This window comes from Lactuca virosa, chromosome 5 (genome assembly GCF_052849685.1).
Source record: "Lactuca virosa cultivar CGN04683 chromosome 5, Lactuca_virosa_CGN04683_v6, whole genome shotgun sequence".
In the NCBI taxonomy this organism is placed as follows: domain Eukaryota; kingdom Viridiplantae; phylum Streptophyta; class Magnoliopsida; order Asterales; family Asteraceae; genus Lactuca; species Lactuca virosa.
The window spans coordinates 413,075,225-413,101,553 of NC_136430.1; the positions used below are offsets into that span (position 1 = coordinate 413,075,225).

The window sequence follows — 26,329 nt, forward strand, 5'->3', positions numbered from 1 at the left end:
TTTAAATATAGATATTAGACTTATAAGTAAAACTTTCAATATTGTGGATAAAGAAGTTTTTAGAAATTTATGAACGATTTGTGGATTTTAATTTTTATAACATCTTTTACTTCATCTCAGTAAATCATACTTCATTCATCATTTTAATTTGTAATTCATTGTGTTGTGTTTATATATGTTTATTAAATTACTGTCCTTTTTAATTTGTCATATAAAAAAATCATTTCCATGATTGATTGAATTTTTTTTACTTTATTTAAATTTATTGCATTGAACAAAATTATGATTTTATCAAATATCTACAATTTACACATACAGAAGCTAGTTCTCATATTCGTAGCAATATATATTAATTTTAATTAATCATTATAAATTTACAGACAAAACTTATATTTTTGTAAATTAATAATTTTTTTACAAATATTTAATTAGTCATTACGATTTAAAATTACCAATAATGTTTTTCTTTCTTAACAATAGTTTCCACGTATAATAACCTATTTATTTTATAAGGGTGTCTTGACTCTTATATAAGAAACTTAGGCAGTTAATTTTTAAGTAATTTTTTTATAAAATATAATAATAAAAAACAAACTTAAATGCTTGAAATTGTTGAAAATTTCTGGCTGGTTTAATCACATTCTAATTTCTATCCACTTTGAGGGCAGCATTTTGGTATTTTGACTAGTGAAGGGTCCAAGCAAAAAATTTCAATTTGTGATGCGGCCAGCACCGTCGATCATTGCTCCTCCTGCTGCCGCCGCCGCTGCGTATATAAATCTAGAAAACTGCCATTTTTGTATCTCGTCTACGATTCCATAAAAACCTCACAAAACCCAAAACAATATATGTGAAATCTTGAAACGCAACCCTAATGAGACGACAATGGTGGCACTACCTACAAAAAAGATAGCGAAGAGTTCAATATCGTCAACGCCGTTATCAATCAATGAAGAAGGCTTCATATCTGATTCACAAACCCAGATTCCGTTGTTTCTCATCATCGTCTCGCGTAACCGCGATCTCGAGCGAAGTTTCAAGCATCGTGCACTCAGTGGATCCGATGGAACCAGCACTCGAACAAGTAGTTCCATTCCTCTCTCCTGAAATCATCACATCCGTGCTCCAAGAACAACGAAATCCATATCTTTGTTTCCGATTTTTTGTGTGGGCGGCAAAACGAAAGCAGTTTCGCAGTTGGGGTTCTCATAATTTGATGATTAATTTGCTCGTATCAGACAATTCGCATCTTTTCGATGCTTATTGGAGAGCTCTTGAAGAGATTAAGAGCTATGGGCTCCGAATACCTTCTGATGCGTTCGCGGTTTTAATAGCCGGGTATTGGGAGACGAAAAACGCTGAGAAAGCAGTGGAGTCATTCGGTAAAATGAAAGATTTTGATTGCCAACCTAATTTGTTTACTTACAATTTGATTCTTCATATATTGGTGAATAAAGGCATGATTTTGTTAGCTTTAGCCGTGTATAATTTGATGTTGAAGTTGAACTGTCATATGAATTGTTCAACCTATACTATTTTGATTGATGGGTTGTGCAAAAGCGACGACATGTCTGATGCACTTAACCTGTTCAATGAAATGTCTCAGAGAGGCATAGTACCTAGTAAGATCACTTATACTGTCGTCCTTTCTGGGTTATGTCAAGCTAAGAGGATTGATGAGGCCTACCAGTTATTCGAGAACATGAAAACCACTAGTATTAAGCCAGATTTCATCACCTACAATGCTTTGCTAAATGGGGTTTGCAAGTTGGGTAAAATGGATGAAGCATTCGATCTTTTGAAGAGTTTCAAGAAGGATGGTTTTGATCTTGATTTAAACAGTTATAGTTCTTTGATCGATGGGTTGTTTAGAGCTCAAAGGTTCAAAGAAGCTCATGATACATTCCACAATATGACCAATACTGGCATCACACCTGATGTCATCCTGTACACAATCATGATCAGAGGGCTATGTGATGAGGGCAGAGTAGATGATGCATTTAAGTTAATAAAGGAAATGACTGATAAAGATTTGGTTCCAGATACTCAAGCCTACAACACTTTAATCAAAGGGTTTTGTGATAAGGGTCTCTTGGATGAAGCCCGATCACTCAAACTTGAAATTTCAGGTGTTGATGATTTCCCAGATTCTTGCACTTACACTATTCTTATATCAAGTATGTGTAGATATGGTCTTGTGGATGAAGCACAAAACATATTCAATGAGATGGAAAAGTACGGATGTGGCCCTTCTGTCATCACCTTCAATGCTCTTATTGATGGGCTTTATAAATCCAAGCAGCCTGAAAAATCTTTTCATTTGTTTCACAGAATGGAGATTGGAAAAAACCCTTTTTTATTTCTTAGATTTAATCAAGGTTCTGATAGAGTTGTTGAGAGGGTGACAGAGTTATGTGAATCAGGGTCACCTTTAGAAGCTTACAAACTTCTCACACAGATTTCTTTCCTTCCAACCATTACAACTAACAACATCTTGATCAATGGTCTATGTAAAGCTGGGCTCTTGGATGCTGCTTTAAACCTCTTTAAGAAGCTTAAAGTAAAAGGAAATACACCTGACTCTGTTACATATTCAACACTCATTCATGGACTAGAAAGTGTTGGGAGAGAAAAAGATGCAATTATGCTTCTAAAAGAAATGGTGGAAAACGGGTGTAAACCTACTCCTGCAGTTTATAAAACCCTCATGAAATGGTCTTGTAGAAGAAACAAGACATTTGCTGCTTTCAATCTTTGGTTAGAGTACTTGAAAACTGTCTCAAAACGAGATGAAGAAGTAATCAAACTGGTTGAAAATCATTTACAAAATGGAGAAATAGAGAGACCCATGAGGCTATTACTTGATATGGATATAAAGTCAAGGGATTTGGATCCAGCACCTTATACAATCTGGCTTATTGGATTTTGTCAAGTGCATAAAACAACAGAGGCTTTGAAATTGTTTGCTATTCTTAAGGAATATGATATTACTCTTACACCTGCAAGTTGTGTGATGTTAATTACTACTCTTCTTAGAGAAAGTAATTTGAACATGGCTCTTGAGGTTTTTCATTACTCCTTGCAAAAAGATTTCATCTTGAAACCAAGAATCTGCAGTAATTTGCTTAGATCCCTTATTCGATCACATGATATGTCAAACCATGCTATTGAGCTTATGAAGAAAATGGATTCTTGTGGGTATGATATGGATTCCATTAAATGCTTTGTGGTAAGCACTCAAAGTAAACAAGGAATGCAAAATGTGTTGACAAAATGAGAGGATGTTTTTACACAAAGGGTGTTGTTGTAAAAGTTAATGGAGGTATGAGAATCCATAAGTGAGGGGTGGTGTATACCCTTTTTGAGAAGTATTCAAGTTTGTACCCTAAATCTTTTTGTAGTTCTAAACAAATGTGGCAAAGAAATTCATTTGCTTATTTAGTTTTCAATAGAATTTGACACCTTTAGGGCTTTGTGCTTTCTTTAGGAAAGTAAGTATTTATTTAAAGTTGGTGATTTTGTAATTGGTAGTAGTGGATGTTATGCACTAATGGAAACACTTTTATGAGGTTGATTCCTTTTATCGTTATAGACTCGTATGTATAAAATATAAATGAAAGAAATAACAACCTACTTTCATTTATTTGTTTATTATAGCATTCTACTTTCATTACATGCATTCATCTCTCTCTCTCTCTTTTTTTTTTTTTTTTTTTTTTTTTATTGCCCACTTGGATCAGGCAGGATATTACAGCTAAAGATTTTTGACACCAACAGTTAAGATCTCTTCAATGAACACTTTACCTATTTAGAATCTGTTCTTGTGATTTCTATATGATGATTTTTCTTCTCTTTTATTATCTTGTAAATGTATATTCTCACTTCCAAAATATGAATAACAATTTCCTTTCCTTTGTTTTCACAGTTGTTGCTGAGGCATTGATTAATACAGAAGTGGGGCGTGGGAACCATTGAAAGCCCAAGGTTCTAATTTTTCTATCTTTATAGTTTTCCTTCATATATCTCCGATTAATTTGGAAGTATAGATGCTTTAGGGTTTAGGGTTATGGGTGTTTCTTTTTACTTAATAAAGAAAGTCAAGGAAGTGTGGGGGTTTCCCCTTTACCAAAATAAAATTAAAATACCAATCATTCATTAACATTAAGTTGCACAATGTGTCAACAGTACCTTCAATATACGATGCATCAACACATTTGATAAAGGAAATCCCTTTTACATATTAAACCAAAAAATAAGGGTCCTTTACCCTAGTATCCTGCCACCTATCACCCATAATAGTGCAACCGGTTTCTCTACAAATGACTCTTTTTTCTTTTTGGTCAATAACTACAAATGACCATTGAATTGATTATCAGAAAGGCCTGGTTGAACAAAATAATTTACCCGGGTGTCACCACACCACTGCATTGAAGAGCTTGTATGATCATAAACATGATTTGCAAGCTACGATGTAAATGAGTTCTACTATACGAATTATCATATTATTTTGTTAACTCTTTGCTTTTACATTAGATGAATGGTGGAGTTGCATAAATTTTAATTCAAACTGCATCTTCTTCCGGATGTGAGTTGTATCTGGAGTGTTTTTTAAGAGTTCATACTAAAAGGAGGAATCGAATGGAGCATCAAAAGCTCAATGACCTTGTTTACGTCCATCACAACTTGTTTACAGAGTATGTATGATGAAAAAAAAAATCAAACAATAAGTTTTATTGCAACTTCTTTTCACTTTCTTTAACGATGCTTACAAATATATTTATTGTTTTCTAGGCTCAATGATTCGATTATGGATAGAACTGATCTTTGGGTGGTTGATGAAGTAGTGAAAGGAGAGCTAAATTATTACGAGTTGGAGAATATGTTTGAAGAAGAGCCACCAAATAACAATGAATCATGTTCTACATGTTCTATAATATATTATCTTTCTATTTGATTTTATGTTTTTTCTAAGATTAGATTTCTAGTTGATATGGAAGGAAATGAAGATGCGGATGGTTGTGTTGGATTCCATTCATGAAGACTAGAATGTGCACAACTTTCGAGTTTTGATATTTAAGTTTTATGGTTTTCTGATGTTGAAGAATTAAACTTCGGATGTTTTAGTATTTTTATTCAATGTTGTTTTTAATTCATTGTTGGAGAATTAAAACTTTCAATTATTTGGTATTCTATGGTCTCTGTTGTATTTTTCTATAATTAAAAAAATTAATTATGATGTCATGTTGTTTTTGGGACCAGCATCGAACCAATTCGGTGTGCGGTCTGGTTTTCAAAACATTGTCTTTTATAACTATTATTTACGGTTTCAAGATTTCTCAAATGTTTCACTAGAGTTTTAAACACTTTATTAATCGGTTAAATATTCTTGTTAAATAACATTTCTCTTTGGACATTGTAACTTTTACAGTATTTAATTTTGTAATGTTTCAAGTAAAACCCTCAACTTGCCATACAAATGGGATCTGAGATTGTTGCGACTCTTTGGTGTTCTTATTGTTTATATGGGAGGTTTATAATATCCTTACTTATGAAAAAATAATCCAAATAATAACATAAGTATAAAAAACAATATCATCAGTTACATTCCCCTCTATTCCATTGATACAACATCATCATGTTTCTATAGAGTTAAGTAATTGCCAACCAAATGTGCAATAACTGTAACAAAAAACAAACTAGCAAACAAAATCCATTGTTCAATTACACAACTAACATTTTATTCAATGTTAAAAAATACAAATTTGAAATCATATGTATTAATAACAAAATTTTAAGTAACATAAAAAAAATGGTGGTAACTTGTAACTATAATATCATAACCACCGCAAAGCCTTAGAAATTATTAGAAAAAAATCTCATAACCATTTACCCAGTCCAAAAGTAGTAGGATCCATAGACACTTACATAACCATATAATCATAAATAGACATAAAATTTGTTGTTTTACCACTGGGCTTCAAGCAATAATCCAAGATATGAAAAGTAGACCTTTTTCTCAACAATTTACACGGTTATATTTGACAAATAAAGATAGTACAATGCTAAGGGTGAAGGCCTACAAAAAGACTTGAGAATTCCCATTCCCATGCATTAAGAAGTTGTACCCGGGTCGCTAATCACACCCAGGAAATCATCTTTAATTGTGCCAATGCAGAACTGCAAAACAACACACCAAAACATTAATTTAACTTTCTAGGGCTATTTTCAATGATGAAGATGAGGAGGGCATTCATGTCTTTTGCACATATCACAGAACAAAAGGGAATCTTTGTCCCAACTTTTCATGTGGACTTACAATTTCTGTGGCATCAACTCGGGTCCCAATGATCTTTAATCGGACCTCACTATCCTTTTGAATCTTCACCTGAAAAAAGTCCAAAACAGGGATAACATCAAATATGCATATCACTTGTGTGCAAACCACAAAAAAAAAAAAAAAAAAAAAAAAAAAAAAAAAAGGAAAAAGCCATTGATTCATACAGATCCATCTGAAGTTGTGTAATTAGGCATATCTCCAGACTGAAACTCCATGTCATCAGGTATCAACTACAACAAAAACAAAGATTAGAAATACCAAATGAGATTATATGAACACTTGCAGAAAGTACAAAATGAAGAAAAAGCTTCAACTCACATGGTTTGACACAAATATTTGAACAGGACCAGCTTCAGCAAAGAAACCCATCTGCAAAAAGTTATTATGAACAAAAAATTTCAATAACCCTAAAAACTGTGTATTCAATTTTCATCAAAAACACTCTTTGGAATGGATCAAGTATATGTGACCTTGTTAACCATGGTGACAACAGCTTCCAAGATCTCCCCTTTGAAAGGTCGAAACACAACACATTGATACTTTACAGGAAAAGTAACAAAACCTGTGCCATCTCTAATAAGCCCTTTCCCTACATTCTCAATACCAGTTATAGCCACAACGAAACCATGCCTCCCACTGTAAGCGAAAAACACAAATTAGACATAATCATGGCTGAAATTGGAACTTGGAAGGAGAAGAAAGTTGTTACAGAATGTACGAATCATTAACCTGCAAGTGCCCTCTACGTCTTTCATGAGCTTTGAAACGAGTTTTTCCCGAAGGTCGCGACCAAAGTGGCGAGGGTGGAGCTGCATGTTTCGCTCCAGAATAATGTGGAAAAACATCTCCGCTGAATCCAAAATAGAATACGATTCAGTACTATTTCACGATTTCAATAGAGAATACGAGTTTTACGTTGGACCTACTAACCTAGGGTTCCCAAAATCAATACATTGATAAATTTAAGGTCTTTGTTATTCAAACTTTATGTGGAACCCTAACAATTAAATGAAATCGAAACCTAAACCTAAAATTGAAATATTCAATAAACAATGTGTAAGTTTCTGTTCATAACAGTAGCAATTGAACAGATACACCGTTGCAGGAAGCTCTAAACTTGTAGAGACTAATTGAATATAGAGATAACCAAGGATATTAGTAAATACTAGATACAAGAAATCGTTGGCTAATCATGTTCCCTGTTGCAGACATCACAAAGATTTCAATTTCACACATATATCTAAAAGTTGCAGAGATCATCACACAGATTTCGATTTCAACGGAAAACAAGGGAAAAAGGAAAACCGACAGCAGAAAAACAAAACGAATGAACGAAAGCAGGAAAAATATTGAAGAAAAACGAACCTCTATCTCTGGGTGCGAAGGTCTCCGGTGTGCTGTTGGGTGCGAAGGTCTTCGGCCGGTGGCTTCACAGTGGCGGGGATGGCAATCGGCGGCGAGCAGGGGAGAAATTGCTTGAGGAGCCGACGAACTTGAGAAGAATGGAGGCGTCTGTGTTTGTTTGTGTTGTGTCGCGTATGAACGTAAGCTTTTTATTATGTTGTATATTAGTCCGTTCCTAAATAGTGAAAAATCATATCCTAAATTCCTCCCGATCTCATTAGATCTATCTGTAACGATGGGATCTTAGGATCTATCTTAATACGATTCACGATTCGGTCCACCTCTATTGCTATATTATCCTATCCAAGGTTGTTAAAATCTTAATTTTGATCTTATGATCTTCCGATTTTAAGATCCTACAAATGAAAAACGATCCCGATCACACTACAACCCCAATCTCACATCTTTAGTTTTGTTATATAGTCGAGTATCAAAAATTCATTTATTCGTACTTGAAATCAAACGTACACAAGTTGCAAAAATTCTTCTAGATGATCACCATTTTATCAACCACCTCGACAGAGCACACACATAATAATCCATTTGTGATCTAATGTCTTAATTATACATGATCAAAATAATCTTATTTCTAATTAAGATGTTTTATTCTTAATGTTTGCAGTTTGTAACAACAAAAATTATGAGTGATGCTTAAGAAGTTAAAGTTAATTACACCATCTTGCAAGCAAATTTGAATATGAGTTCATTTTGGTAGGATCTTACGATCCCGATCCGATCTTACGATTACGATTTTGCAAAACATAAAACGATTTTAAGTAGGATCTCGATTTTGACAACCTTGATATTATCTAGTCGAGTCTAAACAATATTTTATTCAACTTGAAATCAAGCATTGAAGGTTGCAAAATCCTCATAGACCATCACTTTATCCAGAATTAGGCAAGTTACACTCATGATATTATGTTTGTGATCTTAATCCTTTAATTGTAGATCATAATCATCTTGTTTATTTTTTGTAATTAAGATGTTTTCTTTCTATTTTTTTGATTTGCAGGAACAAAAATTATGATTCATATTTAAAAAGTTAAAGTTGATTTTATATCGATGTCTTAATTAACATCAAGTTATAATGTATACTACACACCTAAGACCTTACAAACAAATTTGAATATAATTTCATTTTGGTAGGATCTTCGGATCCCGATCCGATCTTACGATTACGATCTTGTAAAACATAAAACGATCTTGGGTAAAATTCCGATCTTAACAACCTTGTCAAAAATGACACCAAGACACTTATAAACTATTTTTTTAAAACTTATTGTCCAAACACTATTTTTAGCTTATACCGATGTGGAACCGATAATAAACCAAAAAACTTTTTAAATAAGTTTAGCCAAACACATTTCCGAAAGATTTTCCTGTCAAAAATGACACCAAGACACTTATAAACTATTTTTTTAAAACTTATTGTCCAAACACTATTTTTAGCTTATACCGATGTGGAACCGATAATAAACCAAAAAACTTTTTAAATAAGTTTAGCCAAACACATTTCCGAAAGATTTTCCTTAATGTTGGGAAAATTTGAGAAATGAGGTATCCGAGGAACAACATTCGTCGGTGGTAAGGTAGCGAAGAATCCGTTCTCCAAGCTCTAAAATCAAATTCTTTATCAAAGGTATTATCCCTTAAATTCCACTCTTAAAACTCTTATATAAAAAATATGAGTAAATTATATTTTTGGCTCCTATTGTATGTTAAAGTTTTTGGGTTTAATCTAGAATTTTCACTTATTATATTGATAGTCCCTAACGCAAATATTTTTTACAAAGTGTGTCCTCTATTATGTTGTAAAGTTCATTAAATTACAAAAATATCCCTGTGGTTTGCACGATTTTTCAGTTTTAGTTATGTAACATTCATAAAAATCATAATAAATTTAAATTTTTAAAAATCCATCAATTTCACAAATTATTTACAAACATAGTTTTCAAAAGCATTTCAACATCAGAGTTCCCAAAATCTTAAGTCCAAAACATGAGGATGTGTACGGTCACACATTCGCCTTCCCGCGGTCATCTGAAGTACCTGAAACATAACCCAAAACTGTAAGTCAACGCTTAGTGAGTTCCCCCAAAATACCAACACATAGTCAATTAGCATAAATATACAATAACAACATGCAGTGGGTCCACAACTAAAAGTCTGGATTACCCCTGAGCCCACAACATAAGTCTCGCTTGCCCTCGGGGGCCACAACGTATGTCTGGCTTGCTTCCCGACCAGATCAGTCCTTGGACTGAATACCATCAAACCCTCAGTACGAGTCTGGCATGCCCTACCCGACCCTCAACTCGTATCTAAAATGCTCATGAACCTTCAATATGAGTCTGGCATGCCCTACCCGCCCCTCAGCTCATATCTGGAATACTCCAGGGTTTGTTGGCTACCGCACGGAGCAGTAAAGCCTCAACCCAACCCAACACAATATGTCGACATATACTAGAAAATAAACATAAACAAATAATCATGCGACAGAATCACAAGTAATCCTACAGATCTACCAGTCTGACATATTAATAACTAGCATAAACATGCATATATATCCCATGCTCAGCATATCATTGAGTATCAAACCAATGGGTCGGCCTCGGTGCCTTCGACCCGCAAGTACAGTGAGGAAAACTCACCTCGCAAACTGAACAAAAGCTGATGAGGTCTCGACTCCGAATCTCAGCTCTCTAACCGACACCTATTTCCACCAATTGACCAATTCCATCAAAATCCGAAAATACCCTCAAGGTCAAACTTGGTCAAAGTCAACTGGTCAAACCCACTAAGTTAACTGAGTCAACCCAACCAAGTCAACTCAGGGTGCGTACACGGGGCGTACTCCTGAGGTACGTAGGACGTACACGAGGCCTCGCAGATTGACCACCATTAGGGTGGTTAACCGAGTACGCGGGGCGTACCCTCGCAAGCCCAAAAACCTCATCAAGAGCTTAATGGCTTAATCTCTTACGTCCCAACTTCAAATCCATGGCCAAAATACACTCTAGAGTCATAAAGTTTCCAACTTTATGACTTTACATGCCTATTAAGAGCTTAACTCAAGGTCTTAATCCATTAAGACCTTCTACAAGATGCATGGAGCAAAACTAATCAATATGACTTAGGACTTTAAATCCATGGCCAAAATACACTCTAGAGTCATAAAGTTTCCAAATTTATGACTTTACATGCCTATTAAGAGCTTAACTCAAGGTCTTAATCCATTAAGACCTTCTACAAGATGCATGGAGCAAAACTAATCAATAGGACTTCATTTTTATGACTTAGGACCCCTTCTAGGGTCTGAAAGGAAAACTCAAATCGTTAAGAACATGTCATGCTCAAGATGAGACAACTGAGACTAAAAAGCACATGAAATCAACAAATAAGCAAGATTTAACAGACTAGCCATCAAGGTATGAAATTTATACCTTTAAATGATGGAGAAAGGTGCAAAACTTCCAGATCCAAGCTTTGCCTCAAGCTTCTAAGCTTTACTACCACCTTCTTCTTCTTCTTTTGGAACACTCAAAAACCCACACTCAACCTTCCAAAGACTCCAATGAGGCTAGGGTTTACAAGAGAACACGTTTTTGCTAATGGAGGCTGAAAAATGGGAAAGAATGAGACTTAAGGATGCTTAAATACTAGCCAAACCCTAAAAACTAGGGTTTCCCAATCTGGCAAGTACGCCCATCATACACTGATGTACGCCCAACGTATTAGGGCGCGCCTTAGTACACTCAGCGTACACCATGTACGCATGGCATGGAGTACTCCGAAGTCCCAAAAATTACAATAATGTCATTAGGGTTCCATTGCATAATTTCTTGAACTAAGGGACCAAAATGCAACATAAATAAATTAAAGGACTGAAATTAGAAGTACCTTGACATCGGGATGTTACAATTCTCCCCCACTTGATCTAGACTTCGTCCTCGAAGTCTGCTGCAGCGAATAACTCAGGATAATGCTCCTGCATCTCAGTCTCCGGCTCCCAGGTCCACTCGGAGCCCCTTCGATGCTGCCACCGTACCTTTACCAAAGGAATCTCCTTGTTGCGCAAGACCTTCATCTTTCTTTCCAAAATAGCTACCGGCCTCTCAACATAGTTCAGACGCTCATCAACCTGAATATCGTCCAAGGAAACCACTGCATCCTCATCCAAAATACACTTTCGCAAATACGAAACATGGAAAGTGTTGTGAATCTGACTGAGCTCCTCAGGTAGATCCAACCTTGTCAACCCTGGCAATCACTCGAAAAGGCCCAATATACTCGGGACCCATGTTCCCCCTCTGTCACACCCCCAAACCGGAACGGTGGAAACGTTCGGGGCGGAGGACGTCATGTATAGTATCACAACAATTGCATAATAGTAATCAAAGCAAACACAACCACTACACTGATAAAATATAGTGTTTACATCTATTCAAATACATAATTTGTATGACATCAAAATGTATAGCAAAAGTATAAAAGACGCGACTCATTAAAGCTCCGTCTTCTCAAAACCTGTGGGTGTACCTGTCTACCGGTTCCCTGAGAATACAAGTGGTTTTGAAAGTGTATCAACATTTAAGTTGGTGAGTTCATAAGTATGTATTTGAGATGGAAAGCTTGTCCTTGTGCTTTGAATATGTTATAGTGTACTTCCAGAAAATCCAATATTTTCTTAGTAGATGATATGTAGTCTTAGGCCTTAAGACCAAAATATGTGTAGTTAATGTATTATGAAATAGTGAACTGTAGTCTTATTAATAAATAAAACTATGTCATAAATGTTTCTTGAAGTTGTATGTTATACTAGTGTACTCTGTACTAGAAAAGCAGTGTACTGTAGTAGTGTTTGTAGTAATGTTTGTAAGAAAACCTTATTGTATGAGTGCTTGGAATCCACCAACTGTAGTGTAAAACAGTGTACTGTAGTTTCATTATTTAAAATAAAACCTTTTGTATGAATGCCTCGAATCCGCCAGTTGTAGTGTATGTAATGTACTGTAGTTCTATTAATTAAAATAAAACCCTTGAAGTAGTGTTAATCCCGTAAAGAAATGTTTTAGTTGATACTATTGTGAGTTTCATATAACCATGCTTGATATGACCTAGTGGCCTCTACGATGTTCTTCAGGCGTCAGAATGTTATGACATTTGTCACCCCAGGCCTGCCAGCCTAGCTGTTGCAAGCAGCTCAGGTGCGAGATTGTCAGTTCCGTATAGATCTATACACAAATTCACGCTCTCCATCCAAGAGACCCTGGTTATAATTTATAGGACTTGAACCGGTACCCTGATGGGTACCCCGAGGTAGTGCCTCACAACCCTGTATTAACTAGTTTACGTGTAGTGTAGTAGTGTTCTCTTGTACTTGAATCTGTATGTATAACCTTGTAGTAGTATACTTTGTAATGTAAAATAATTATACTTAAATAATTATTTAGTAGTGTATTCTTGAATTAGTGGGATAGAGTAGTGTTCCATAAACTATACCTATTATAGTTTATATACTTGTTTCTGTATAGTGTTCTTGAGCTTGTAAAATAGTGTAGTATCTCCCAAACTATACCTATTATAGTTTAAATGTATGTTCTTGTATTGTTTATTGAACTTAGCAAAATAGTGTAGGGACTTATAAACTATACCAACTATAGTTTAAATGTATACCCTGTAATGAACTAAAGAATTTGCAATTTAATAGTGTGTATATAACGGTAGTAAGAGATTTTATGAAAAATACCCTTCTGCTCGACATACTACAAAAGGGTTAAAATATATAAAAATATATTTTGATAAATGCAGCGATAAATCGGGTTGGAGCAATTGCAAATGGTTTGAAATCGTTTGAATGTTTACACAAGAGTCCTTATGTTTAACTTGTATTCCCCCCCCCTAAAAACATTGAAAATAGTGAAAACGTAGGGGTATGAACTCACCTCTAGAGTGTGTTCGAGTCTGGATAACGGAGTTGTAGAGATGATCCTCGGGCTAGCGTACGTGGAAATAACAGTATCCTAATATTATTTAAACACGTAATCGTATTTAAATTAGCGAATTAATTAATTAAAGTGTTAAACAACACTTAATTTATGTAAGGATTACTTACAAAAATTACCGAGAATTATTTGAAGTGATGATAAGGGTTTTCGGTTTAGCCTCCATCGAAATCCCTTGATTTCGGTCTTAAAACCTCAACCGAAAACCAGGTTCTCGGTCGTAAGGTGTTCTCGGTCAGGAACGAGTTCTCGGCCCAGGGTGTTTTCGGTCAGCTTGAAGATTTGAAGATTGTTCTTGGTGTTCTTGGTGAAAATTATGAAGATTTGAAGGATTTTTCTTGAAGATATGAAGGTTCTTGTATGATACTTGAGAGCAAAATGAGAGTGTTTTTGACTGAAAAAGTGAGAAAATGACTTATTTTTCGGGGAAAAATATATATATCGAGAGGGTTTTCGGCCGAAAAGGCGTTTTCGGTCCGAAGGGTTTGCGGTCTGAGGGTTCTCGACCGAAAAGGGGTTTTCAGTCAGAGGGTTCTCGGTTCCAAAGGGAAAAATGTTGATTTTTAAATGTATTTTATTCCAAATACTTATATAAAAACATCATTTATGTAATTTAAATCATATTTAGCCCTTATGTTCTTAACCAATTCAACAAAACGCGAATTTTATTTAAAGGGTTTGACTTTTATTGACTTTGATAAATAACAGGTTGTTACACCCTCTTCCTGAAGCGTATCACACATTTCCAAGGTGAGACCTTCAGTAATACCATATCGCCGATCTGAAACTCCAACTCGGATCGACGCCGGTCAGCATAGCTCTTCTGCCAACTCTGAGCGGTTTGTAGTCTCTGCCTGGTCTGCTGAATAAGCTCTGTGGTCTGAAGGACTACTTCGGTCCTTCCCATAACCTCGTGACCAACCTCCCCCCATCAAACTGGGGTACGACATCTCCGATCATACAAGAGCTCGAAAGGCGGAGTACCAATGCTGGAGTGGTAACTATTGTTGTAGGAGAATTCAACAAGAGGTAGGTAGGAATCCCAACTCCCACCAAAATCAATAGCACGGGCCCGCAACATATCCTCAAGGGTTTGTATTGTCCGCTCACTCTGGCCGTCGGTCTGCGGATGATAAGCAGTGCTGAAATGCAACCTCGTGCCCAGTCCCTCGTGGAACTTCTGCCAGAAAATGGAAGTGAACCGAACATCACAGTCTGAAACAATGGAGATCGGAACCCCATGGCGAGCAACGATCTCGCGAACATGCACATCAGCCAACTTCTCGGCCGAAGAACTCTCTAAAATCGCCAAAAAGTAGGCACTCTTAGTCAATCGATCCACGATGACCCATATAACATCAAAACCCATTGCCGTCTTCGGAAACTTAGTGATAAAATCCATAGAAATATGCTCTCATTTCCACATGGGAACCTCCAGAGGCTGCAGCTTGCCATGCGGCCTCTGATGCTCAGCTTGACCATCCGGCAGGTCAAGCATCTCTCGACATACCAGACTATCTCCCTCTTCATACACGACCACCAATAGCTCAATCTGAAATCCTGATACATCTTGGTGGCCCCGGGATGAATAGATAAACGAGACTTATGAGCCTCCTCCAACACAATCTACCTGATCCCACCAGAAACTGGAACCCAAACCCGATCACACCGGGTCAACAACCCTCGACTATTCGTAGAAAAATTTTCAATAAACCTTGGACTCAATTTTCCCCTCTTACCAAATCTTATAAGTCCCTTCCACGGTGAGACTTTAAGTAAAACCGAATCTCCAACTTCGAATGATATCAGTTGTCTTTTCTTGTCAGCATAACTGTTTTGACGATCTTGAGCAACTAACATCCTTTCCCTAATCACTTTCAACTTTTCAGCAGTCTGATGGACTATTTCAGGTCCCATAAACTGCTTTTCCCCAGCTTCCAACCAACATGACGGCGTTCGACACCTTTCTCCATACAAAGCTTGGTAAGGTGCCATCTTGATGCTTGAGTGGAAACTATTATTATAGGAAAATTCTACTAGAGGTAAGTGTTCATCCCAGTTACCTTGGAATTCCAGGGTACATGCTCTCAGCATATCCTCCAACGTTTGAATTGTTCGTTCGCTCTGACCATCGGTTTGCGGATGGTAAGCTGTACTCAAACATAACTTGGTACCCAATTCCTCTTGCAGACTCCTCCAAAACCTTGAGGTAAAACGGCTGTCACGATCTGATACAACCGTTAACGGAACACCATGAAGCCTCACAATTTCCTTCACGTAAGAATTCGCAAGTTTATCCATAGACCATTTCTCGTTGGCTGCTATGAAATGCGCACTCTTAGTGAAGCGATCAACGACCACCCAAATCATGTCGTGACCGTTCCTTGTTTTGGGCAGTTTAGTCACAAAATCCATGGTGATGTCTTCCCATTTACCCATGGGTATAGGCAAAGGTTCTAAACTCCCATACGGGTTCTGATGTTGTGCCTTAACCCTAGCACATGTTACACACTCGGCCACATACTTAGCAACATCGAGCTTCATCGTCGGCCACCAGTAGTAGGGTTTTAGATCCCTATACATTTTTGTGCTGCCGGGATGAATCGAGTACATGGTCTTGTGATCTTCTTCCATCAGAAGATCTCTTATTCCTCCTGTCTTAGGTACCCAAATCCTATCTTGGAATACCTTCAACCCTTGGTCGTTTGTGCCGAACATTAACGTTTTTCCCAAACGTTCTTCCTTTCGGTCATTTTTCTCTAAAGCTTCCTCTTGAGCTTTCTTTATATTTTCCACAATTGTCGAGACAACTTCAATTCTCAACGCTCTTGGCCTTTTCTTTTCAAGGTTTACCTTCCGACTGAGAGCATCAGCAACCACATGTCATGAAAGCCAATTCCATTTTCGAGATCCAATCCAATACTCCGACAGGATCTTCTTTTCCAGTGAAGGTTGATGGCTTGCAAGTCATAAAGTCTTTATACTTGCACCCATTTCTCTCCACTCTATCTTCGTGGTTATTTCTCCCAACCACAAGCGGTTCACTATGATCAATAGATCTACTGTTGTTTCCTTCTTCAGATTGATCGTCATTTAATTCAGGTTGTTCAATAGGAATTGAAGGTTCATTCCTGTTGTTCAACAATATTTGCCTCATTTCCTCCCTTTGGTCAGCCATCATTTTCTGAATCATGGCTCGTACTCCAGCCATGGTGATGGGTTCTGGTGCAGCTCCTGCTATAGGCACCTGTTCCACCACTTGGGTTGAGGTTATTGGTTTCTGTTTGCATTTCCAGCTCCACTTCGAGTTCTTGCCATTATGATCTATACACCGAATAAGGCGAATTTAGATCTTTATCCTCGATAGATATTTAAATTCTCCTTATCACTCCGAAACGTTTACATGTTAGTTCTAATATCGTAATCGTACGCTTAGAGTCCTACACACATAAGGTTTCCAGACCCGGTTGGCAACAGACCATAGATATGAACAAACAATGTCATATATGGCAAACATATATAATTTAGCACATAAAAGCATTTTAGGCATCTTTCCTAAATATTCTAGTGCTTGTCTCTAAAATATACTAGACACTCATCTCACAATCATCACTTAGCATTCTAAGTTTAAGTCTAGAAATGCTACAAATTCCTAGTTCACTTAAACTAATGCTCTGATACCAACTGTGACATCCCCTAATTTCTCGGCCAGAAAAGACCGATTTAATTTATGCTTTTAAAATAAAATCAGAGTAATCTTTTTAAAAGATGTTGCGGAATTTGTTCCCAAAACAAAACATGATAAAAGTTTATCAAAACCTTTCTTTAAGAAATATATATTTTCATTTTATATCAAAACCTCGGGATGTCATGTTCCGATACAGATAAAAAGCATAAACAAGACATTATACGCCTTACAACAGTTATTTACAACTACTGGCCTATAATCCAAAAATCTCTCATCATCATCCGACTATGCTCGGGGTCCACTACCTGTAATATAAAAAGCTGAGTGGGTCAGGCTTGGGAGCCTGGTGAGCATATAGGGTTTTCAACCCACAATAATAATAAACTTATTAAATTCATCAATCAACAATAACCCTGATTACCCATTCCCGTTATCCTCACTTTACATCCCTAAACACCTATCACAAGGGACCTAGCCTAAGGATTATCATCGGGGTGGACACTACTGCTAAGGGGACTCCTCAGCCATACATGTCCTAAAGGCAACCATGAGGGGGATGGAGTACACCAATGAACATATAGTTCACCAACACCTACAGGTTGCGAACCTGCTAGCCTTCCACTGGACTGTCTAGAAAGGTCAGTGGTCGTCATCTATACTCCGCTAGACGACTACAACGACAACAACAACAACAACACCGAGGCCTCTCATCATTTTAACACGCATCGACTATTTCGTCCACCCATGTTTTACCCAACATATTTGTAGATAAAATACATATACAATTTAAAACTTGTATAAAACATCTATTCAACAGTGACCTCAAATAAACAATTAATATAATTACACATAGCACGTATTTTATAGAAAATACTTCATATCTATGTGTAAGGTAAAAGTGACTACACACTCACTTGATTTAATGATAATTGGGCAACACTTCGTTTCCTAAAACGATCGTTTCTAATAAAACCAGGAGTTTTATTGAGAAACCGGGCTCTACGAGGGTTGGGCTTCAAAATCGAAAAGATAAATTTTTCCGGGTCTTCGGGCACTTCGGAACGTATTTTGGGTGTTTGGTATAATACCGGGGCTTTGGGGGAAGTTGGAATGGAAGAAATATTGTTTAAGGGGTGAAAAGTGGCAATTTTCCAAATTACCACCGGGGGGTCTCGCACCCTTCTATTTATAGGGGGAAGCTTCGGATCCGAGGGCTGAGAAGCGAACACATGTCAGCAGATGCGAGGGGCAGGTGGCGTGCCTGCGAGGCTCGGACACATGGTGCAACACGCGTCGGATGCGAGGTGAGGCGGCTTCGGATGCGAGGAGTCACCGGGCACGCATCGGAGTCTCGGCTGCACAGGGCATCGGTGACTAAGCTGCTTCGGACACGAGGCGACACGCGGCCTGCTTCGGTTGGGCCTCCCTTCGGCCGTATCACAATCCGACACGGGGCATGCATGCGAGAATCCGGGTGACGTGGCCGAAGTCTGTCCATGCGAAATTCCTCGGATTTCGTGTTTTTCTCGATTTTTGAGCCAAAACTTCTAAAATCCATAACTTTCGCATACGAGCTCCGTTTTTGATGTTCTTTATATGCACGCGTAGGTAAAATTATGCTCTACAACTTTCGTTTAGACTTCGTCGGCTAATTTTGAATTTAATTTTAATATTATTATTTTTAACAGACCGGGACAGGAAATCCGTTAAAAATTCATAACTTCTTCATCCGACGTCCGTTTTCGTCAGACTTTTTACCGTTGTGCTACTAATGATGAGACCTTCAATTCTCGTTTAGGTCGTGTCAGCTAAAAGCACTCGATCTAAAATTCGAGTTTTAGCTGTCTACTGCTAAGCTGAAACTTAGAAAAATCATAACTTTCTCATACAAAGTCAGATTTGGGCGTTCTTTTTATGCATACTCTCGGTTTAACAAACACTACGATATTCATTTAGATCACTAAGGCTAAAAAGTAGTTTATCAAAAACTCACTTTTTACGTCATTCGGCACCGTGCCGGTTTTGTCGCGGAACTTCGACAGGTCATAACTTCTTCGTTATAACTCGGATTTCGGTATTCTTTATATATCCGGAATCCTTGTCACGACCACTACAACTTTCTTAATAGATATCGGCTTTATCTAATATTTAGTTTCGACGCTCATTTTTATTCTTAATTAATTAAACCCTAATAATTAAGCATAAAACACATAATTCACATAATAATCGCATAATTCCTTTTCATTTCTTCAAAATGAGTTACAAAGGTTAACCTAGACTATTATGTCAATATTAATTCCTAGCCTAGAAACACGGGCGTTACAATTCTCTCCCCCTTAGGATGATTCCGTCCCCGGAATCACACATCAGCAAACAAATGCGGGTAGCGACTCATCATGTCACTCTCCGTTTCTCAGGTGAGATTTGACCCATTCGTATGTTTCCAACGCACAAGCACTAAATCGACCATCTTGCGTAGCAACTTCTTCGTCTTACGGTCAACGATTGTCTCTGGTTCTTCAATTAACCTCTTGTTTTCATCCAACCTTAATTCAGAAATTGGAATTATGTTGGGTACATCTCCAGTGAACATCCTCAAATAACACACATGAAAGGTGTTATGAATACCCTCTAGTGCTTCTGGTAATTCTAGCTTGTAAGCTTGATTCCCGATCCTCTGGAGAACTTTAAACGGTCCAATAAACCTTGGACTCAATTTTCCCCTCTTACCAAATCTTATAAGTCCCTTCCACGGTGAGACTTTAAGTAAAACCGAATCTCCAACTTCAAATGATATCGGTTGTCTGTTCTTGTCAGCATAGCTCTTTTGACGATCTTGAGCAGCAAACATCCTTTCCCTAATCACTTTCAACTTTTCAGCAGTCTGATGGACTATTTCAGGTCCCATAAACTGCTTTTCCCCAGCTTCCAGCCAACATGACGGCGTTCGACACCTTTCTCCATACAAAGCTTGGTAAGGTGCCATCTTGATGCTTGAGTGGAAACTATTATTATAGGAAAATTCTACTAGAGGTAAGTGTTCATCCCAGTTACCTTGGAATTCTAGGGTACATGCTCTCAGCATATCCTCCAACATTTGAATTGTTCGTTCGCTCTGACCATCGGTTTGCGGATGGTAAGCTGTACTCAAACATAACTTGGTACCCAATTCCTCTTGCAGACTCCTCCAAAACCTTGAGGTAAAACGGCTGTCACGATCTGATACAACCGTTAACGGAACACCATGAAGCCTCACAATTTCCTTCACGTAAGAATTCGCAAGTTTATCCATAGACCATTTCTCGTTGGCTGCTATGAAATGCACACTCTTAGTGAAGCGATCAACGACCACCCAAATCATGTCGTGACCGTTCCTTGTTCTGGGCAGTTTAGTCACAAAATCCATGGTGATGTCTTCCCATTTACCCATGGGTACAGGCAAAGGTTCTAAACTCCCATACGGTTTCTAATGTTGTGCCTTAACCCTAGCACATGTTACACACTCGGCCACATACTTAGCAACATCGAGCTTCATCGTCGGCCACCAGTAGTAGGGTTTTAGATCCCTATACATTTTTGTGCTGCCGGGATGAATCGAGTACATGGTCTTGTGAGCTTCTTCCATCAGAAGATCTCTTATTCCTCCTGTCTTAGGTACCCAAATCCTATCTTGGAATACCTTCAACCCTTGGTAGTTTGTGCCGAACATTAACGTTTTTCCCAAACGTTCTTCCTTTCGGTCATTTTTCTCTAAAGCTTCCTCTTAAGCTTTCTTTATACTTTCCACAATTGTCGATACAACTTCAATTCTCAACGCTCTTGGCCTTTTCTTTTCAAGGTTTACCTTCTGACTGAGAGCATCAGCAACAACATTTGCTTTACCAAGGTGGTAAAGTATCTCACAGTCGTAGTCCTTGAGTAACTCTAGCCAGCGTCGTTGCCTCATGTTCAATTCCTTCTGATTAAAAAGATACCGAAGACTCTTACGATCAGTGAAAAGTTTGCATTTAGTACCATAAAGATAGTCCCTCCATATCTTTAAGGCGAATACTACCGCTGCCAACTCCAGATCATGAGTGGGGTAGTTCTTTTCATGCTCTTTCAATTGCCTCGATGCATACGCTATCACTTTATCCCTTTGGGTCAAAACACAACCTAACCCAACTCCAGATGCATCGCTATAAACTGCAAAGTCATCAACTCCTTCAGGCAAAGAAAGAATCGGTGCTTCACACAATTTCTTCTTTAACTTATCAAAAGCTTCCTTATGCCTCTCATTCCAAGTATAAGTAGCTCATTTGTGGGTCAAAGCTGTTAATGGAGTAGCGATCAAAGAAAAGCCTTGGATAAACCTTCGGTAATATCCAGCTAAGCCTAAAAAGCTTCGGATCTCCGTAGCACTTTTTGGTTGTTCCCACTTCATCACAGCTTCAATATTCGCTGGGTCAACCATTATCTCTTCTTGGTTAACCACATGACCCAAAAATTGGACTTCTTGAATCCAAAATTCACATTTTGAGAACTTTGCATACAACTTCTCCTTTTTCAGAACTTCTAGCACTTCACGCAGATGCTTGTCATGCTCCTGCTTGCTTTTTGAATAAATCAAAATATCATCTATGAACACTATCACGGATTTATCAAGGTATGGTTTACAAACCCTGTTCATCAAATCCATGAAAGCTGCTGGAGCATCGGTTAGTCCAAATAACATAACCAAGAACTCATAGTGTCCATATCTTGTTCTGAACGCTGTCTTCTCAATATCATGCTCTCTTACCTTTAGCTGATGATATCCTGACCTAAGATCGATCTTCGAAAAATAGCTCGAACCTTGCAACTGATCGAACAGGCCATCAATCCTCGGCAACAGGTACTTGTTCTTTATTGTTGCTTTATTCAACTCTCTGTAATCTATGCACATTCTCATGCTCCCGTCCTTTTTCTTTACAAATAACACCGGGGCTCCCCTGGGTGATGAACCAGGTCGAATAAAACCTTTGTCCAATAACTCCTGAAGTTGTGTCATAAGCTCTTTCATCTCTGTTGGTGCTAATCGATACGGTGCTTTTTCTATTGGCGTCGTTCCTGGTAACAAGTCGATACGGAATTCTACTTGTCGATCAGGGGGTAATCCGGGAAGATCTTCGGGAAAGACTTCCGGATAGTCACACACCACCGGAATATTCTGCACCTCCTTAATTTCCTTCTTAGCATCGATCATGAATGCTAGATATGATGTACATCCCTTGGCCAAACACTTTCTGGCTTTCATTAGGGAAATGATTCCAGAGTTTACTCTGCGTTTGTCTCCATACACCATAAACGACTCTTTCCCTGGTGGTTTTACTTTTACTATCTTTTTTCTACACAATATTTCGGCATCATTGGCGCTAAGCCAATCCATTCCTAGAACTATGTCGAAACCATTTAACTCGATAGGTAATAATTCCTCGTGGAACTTATTCCCATTCAAGTCAATGAAGCTGTTTTTCATACGATGGCTAACATGTATAAACTTGCCACTAGCAACCTCGACTATTAAAGCATTAACTAGTCTATTAACAGGCAAAGCTAGTTTTCTACCAAATTCATGCGAAATAAAGGAGTAATTGGCTCCAGAATCAAACAAAATTTGGGCAGGCAATTCGTTTACGAGAAAGGTACCTGAAGCGACATCGGCTTCTTCTTTCGCAGCTTCAAGTGTCATCTGAAAGGCTCTCGCCTTCGGCTTTGGTGGAAGATTGGGCTTTGATGCATCCTTCTTCTTCGGGCAATCCTTCAAAATGTGCCACTCTTCATTGCACCCAAAACAGACTTTCTTAACAAAGGTGCATTCATTGGCATAATGCCCATGCTTTCCACATTTGTAACAAGTGACTTCCTCGCTGCATTTCCCAGCATGTTTCTTCTTACACTTGTCACACCACTTGGCTTCGGCTCCTCCTCCGAATTTCCTCGAACCAGTCTTCGAGAATTTATTCTTTTTATTGGAACCTGTAGTTCCTTCAAACTTTCTCTTTTCGCCAACTTCAACCTTGTCGGCGGCTCTCCCCTTAATCATATCTTCAACAGACTTGGCAGCCCATATAGCTGCCTCCAAAGTAAGTGTCTGCCGTACTGGCACCGCATACTCCCATGGAAGTCCCTTTGCGTACCTGTCAATTTTTGTCAGCTCATCTGGGACAATACGTAAATAAAACTTCATTTTGTCTGTGAAGTTATTTGTGTATTCATCAACGGTCATACTTCCCTTCTTCAACGTCAGGAATTGGTTTTCTAGCTCTAGCACATTTTGGGCCGAGCAGTACTTGCGCTTGAAGTGCACCAAGAACTCTGCCCAAGTCAGTTGCAGTGGCTCATTAGGGCTTAGAGTTTTCCCCAGAGTGTTCCACCAACGAACAACGCTACCTCTGAACTGACGCACTACAAATGTGGTTTGTAACTTGCCTTGGCAACTACATGTCATGAAATCCAATTCCATTTCCGAGATCCAATCCAATACTCTGACAGGATCTTCTTTTCCAGTGAAGGTTGATGGCTTGCAAGTCATAAAGTCTTTATACTTGCACCCATTTCTCTCCACTCTATCTTCGTGGTTATTTCTCCCAACCACAAGCGGTTCACTATGATCAACAGATCTACTGTTGTTTCCTTCTTCAGATTGATCGTCATTTAATTCAGGTTGTTCAACAGGAATTGAAGGTTCATTCCTGTTGTTCAGCAATATTTGCCTCATTTCCTCCCTTTGGTCAGCCATCATTTTCTGAATCATGGCTCGTACTCCAGCCATGGTGATGGGTTCTGGTGCAGCTCCTGCTATAGGCACCTGTTCCACCACTTGGGGTTGAGGTTGTTGGTTTCTGTTTGCATTTCCATCTCCACTTCGAGTTCTTGCCATTATGATCTATACACTGAATAAGGCGAATTTAGATCTTTACCCTCGATAGATATTTAAATTCTCCTTATCACTCCGAAACGTTTACATGTTAGTTCTAATATCGTAATCGTACACTTAGAATCCTACACACATAAGGTTTCCAGATCCGGTCGGCAACCGACCATAGATCTGAACAAATAATGTCATATATGGCAAACATATAGCATTTAGCACATAAAATCATTTTAGGCATCTTTCCTAAATATTCTAGTGCTCGTGTCTAAAATATACTAGACACTCATCTCACAATCATCACTTAGCATTCTAAGTTTAAGTCTATAAATTCTACAAATTCCTAGTTTGCTTAAACTAATGCTCTGATACCAACTGTGACATCCCCTAATTTCTCTGCCAGAAAAGACCGATTTAATTTATGCTTTTAAAATAAAATCAGAGTAATCTTTTTAAAAGATGTTGCGGAATTTGTTCCCAAAACAAAACATGATAAAAGTTTATCAAAACCTTTCTTTAAGAAATATATATTTTCATTTTATATCAAAACCTCGGGATGTCATGTTCCGATACAGATCAAAAGCATAAACAATACATTATAGGCCTTACAACAGTTATTTTACAACTACTGGCCTATAATCCAAAAATCTCTCATCATCATCCGACTATGCTCGGGGTCCACTACCTGTAATATAAAAAGCTGAGTGGGTCAGGCTTGGGAGCCTGGTGAGCATATAGGGTTTTCAACCCACAATAATAATAAACTTATTAAATTCATCAATCAACAATAACCCTGATTACCCATTCCCGTTATCCTCACTTTACATCCCTAAACACCTATCACAAGGGACCTAGCCTAAGGATTATCATCGGGGTGGACACTACTGCTAAGGGGACTCCTCAGCCATACATGTCCTAAAGGCAACCATGAGGGGGATGGAGTACACCAATGAACATATAGTTCACCAACACCTACAGGTTGCGAACCTGCTAGCGTTCCACTGGACTGTCTAGAAAGGTTTGTGGTCGTCATCTATACTCCTCTAGACGACTACAACAACAACAACAACAACAACAACAACAACAATAACATCGAGGCCTCTCATCATTTTAACACACATCGACTATTTCGTCTACCCATGTTTTACCCAACATATTTGTAGATAAAATACATATACAGTTTAAAACTTGTATAAAACATCTATTCAACAGTCACCTCAAATAAACAATTAATATAATTACACATAACACGTATTTTATAGAAAATACTTCATATCTATGTGTAAGATGAAAGTGACTACACACTCACTTGATTTAATGATAATCGGGCAGCACTTCGTTTCCTAAAACGATCGTTTCTAATAAAACCGGGAGTTTTATTGAGAAACCGGGCTCTGCGAGGGTTGGGCTTCAAAACCGAAAAGATAAATTTTTCCGGGTCTTCGGGCACTTCAGAACGTATTTTGGGTGTTTGGTATAATACCGGGGCTTTGGGGGAAGTTGGAATGGAAGAAATATTGTTTAAGGGGTGAAAAGTGGCAATTTTCCAAATTACCACCGGGGGGTCTCGCACCCTTCTATTTATAAGGGGAAGCTTCGGATCCGAGGGCTGAGAACGAACACATGTCAGCAAATACGAGGGGCAGGTGTTGCGCCTGCGAGGCTCGGACACATGGTGCGACATGCGTCGGATGCGAGGTGGGGCGGCTTCGGATGCGAGGAGTCGTCGGGCACGCGTCGGAGTCTCGGCTGCACAGCGCATCAGTGACTAAGCTGCTTCGGACACGAGGCGACACGCGGCCTGCTTCGGTTGGGCCTCCCTTCGGTCGTATCACAATCCGACACGGGGCATGCATGCGAGAATCCGGGTGACGTGGCCGAAGTCTGTCCATGCGAAATTCCTCAGATTTCGTGTTTTTCTCGATTTTTGAGCCAAAACTTCTAAAATCCATAACTTTCGCATACGGGCTCCGTTTTTGATGTTCTTTATATGAACGCGT

At 38.2% G+C, this 26,329-nt stretch overlaps 2 protein-coding genes across 3 annotated transcripts; one reads left to right on the forward strand and one right to left on the reverse strand.

Moving 5' to 3' along the window:
• Positions 1-675: 675 nt before the first annotated feature.
• Positions 676-5,094, forward strand: LOC145111937 (Pentatricopeptide repeat (PPR) superfamily protein). 2 transcript variants are annotated; one of them, XM_079048173.1, is made up of 4 exons: positions 676-3,776; positions 3,926-3,984; positions 4,534-4,694; positions 4,792-5,094. In XM_079048173.1, exon 1 carries the CDS (start codon positions 950-952, stop codon positions 3,275-3,277), a length of 2,328 nt encoding a protein of 775 aa, XP_078904299.1. In that variant the 5' UTR covers positions 676-949; the 3' UTR covers positions 3,278-3,776; positions 3,926-3,984; positions 4,534-4,694; positions 4,792-5,094. The 2 variants fall into 2 exon arrangements, with proteins under 2 accessions (XP_078904299.1, XP_078904298.1); XM_079048172.1 differs by having other exon boundaries at positions 676-3,984.
• Positions 5,095-5,860: 766 nt separating this feature from the next.
• NRPB7 (DNA-directed RNA polymerase II) lies at positions 5,861-7,944 on the reverse strand. Its single transcript, XM_079048174.1, has 7 exons — positions 7,703-7,944; positions 7,067-7,187; positions 6,808-6,973; positions 6,656-6,706; positions 6,502-6,567; positions 6,317-6,385; positions 5,861-6,177 (listed from the first exon to the last, which is right to left on the reverse strand). Exons 2-7 carry the CDS (start codon positions 7,180-7,182, stop codon positions 6,112-6,114), a joined length of 534 nt encoding a protein of 177 aa, XP_078904300.1. The 5' UTR covers positions 7,183-7,187; positions 7,703-7,944; the 3' UTR covers positions 5,861-6,111.
• Between the last annotated feature and the right edge of the window lie 18,385 nt (positions 7,945-26,329).

Coding starts and splice junctions, on each gene's coding strand:
- LOC145111937 (XM_079048172.1), top strand. CDS start 950: ATGAAGAAGGCTTCATATCTGATTCACAAACCCAGATTCCGTTGTTTC.
- NRPB7 (XM_079048174.1), bottom strand. CDS start 7,182: ATGTTTTTCCACATTATTCTGGAGCGAAACATGCAGCTCCACCCTCGC. Junction 6,974..7,066: donor GACGTAGAGGGCACTTGCAG/GTTAATGATTCG, acceptor TTTCGCTTACAG/TGGGAGGCATGGTTTCGTTG. Junction 6,178..6,316: donor GAGTTGATGCCACAGAAATT/GTAAGTCCACAT, acceptor GTTGTTTTGCAG/TTCTGCATTGGCACAATTAA.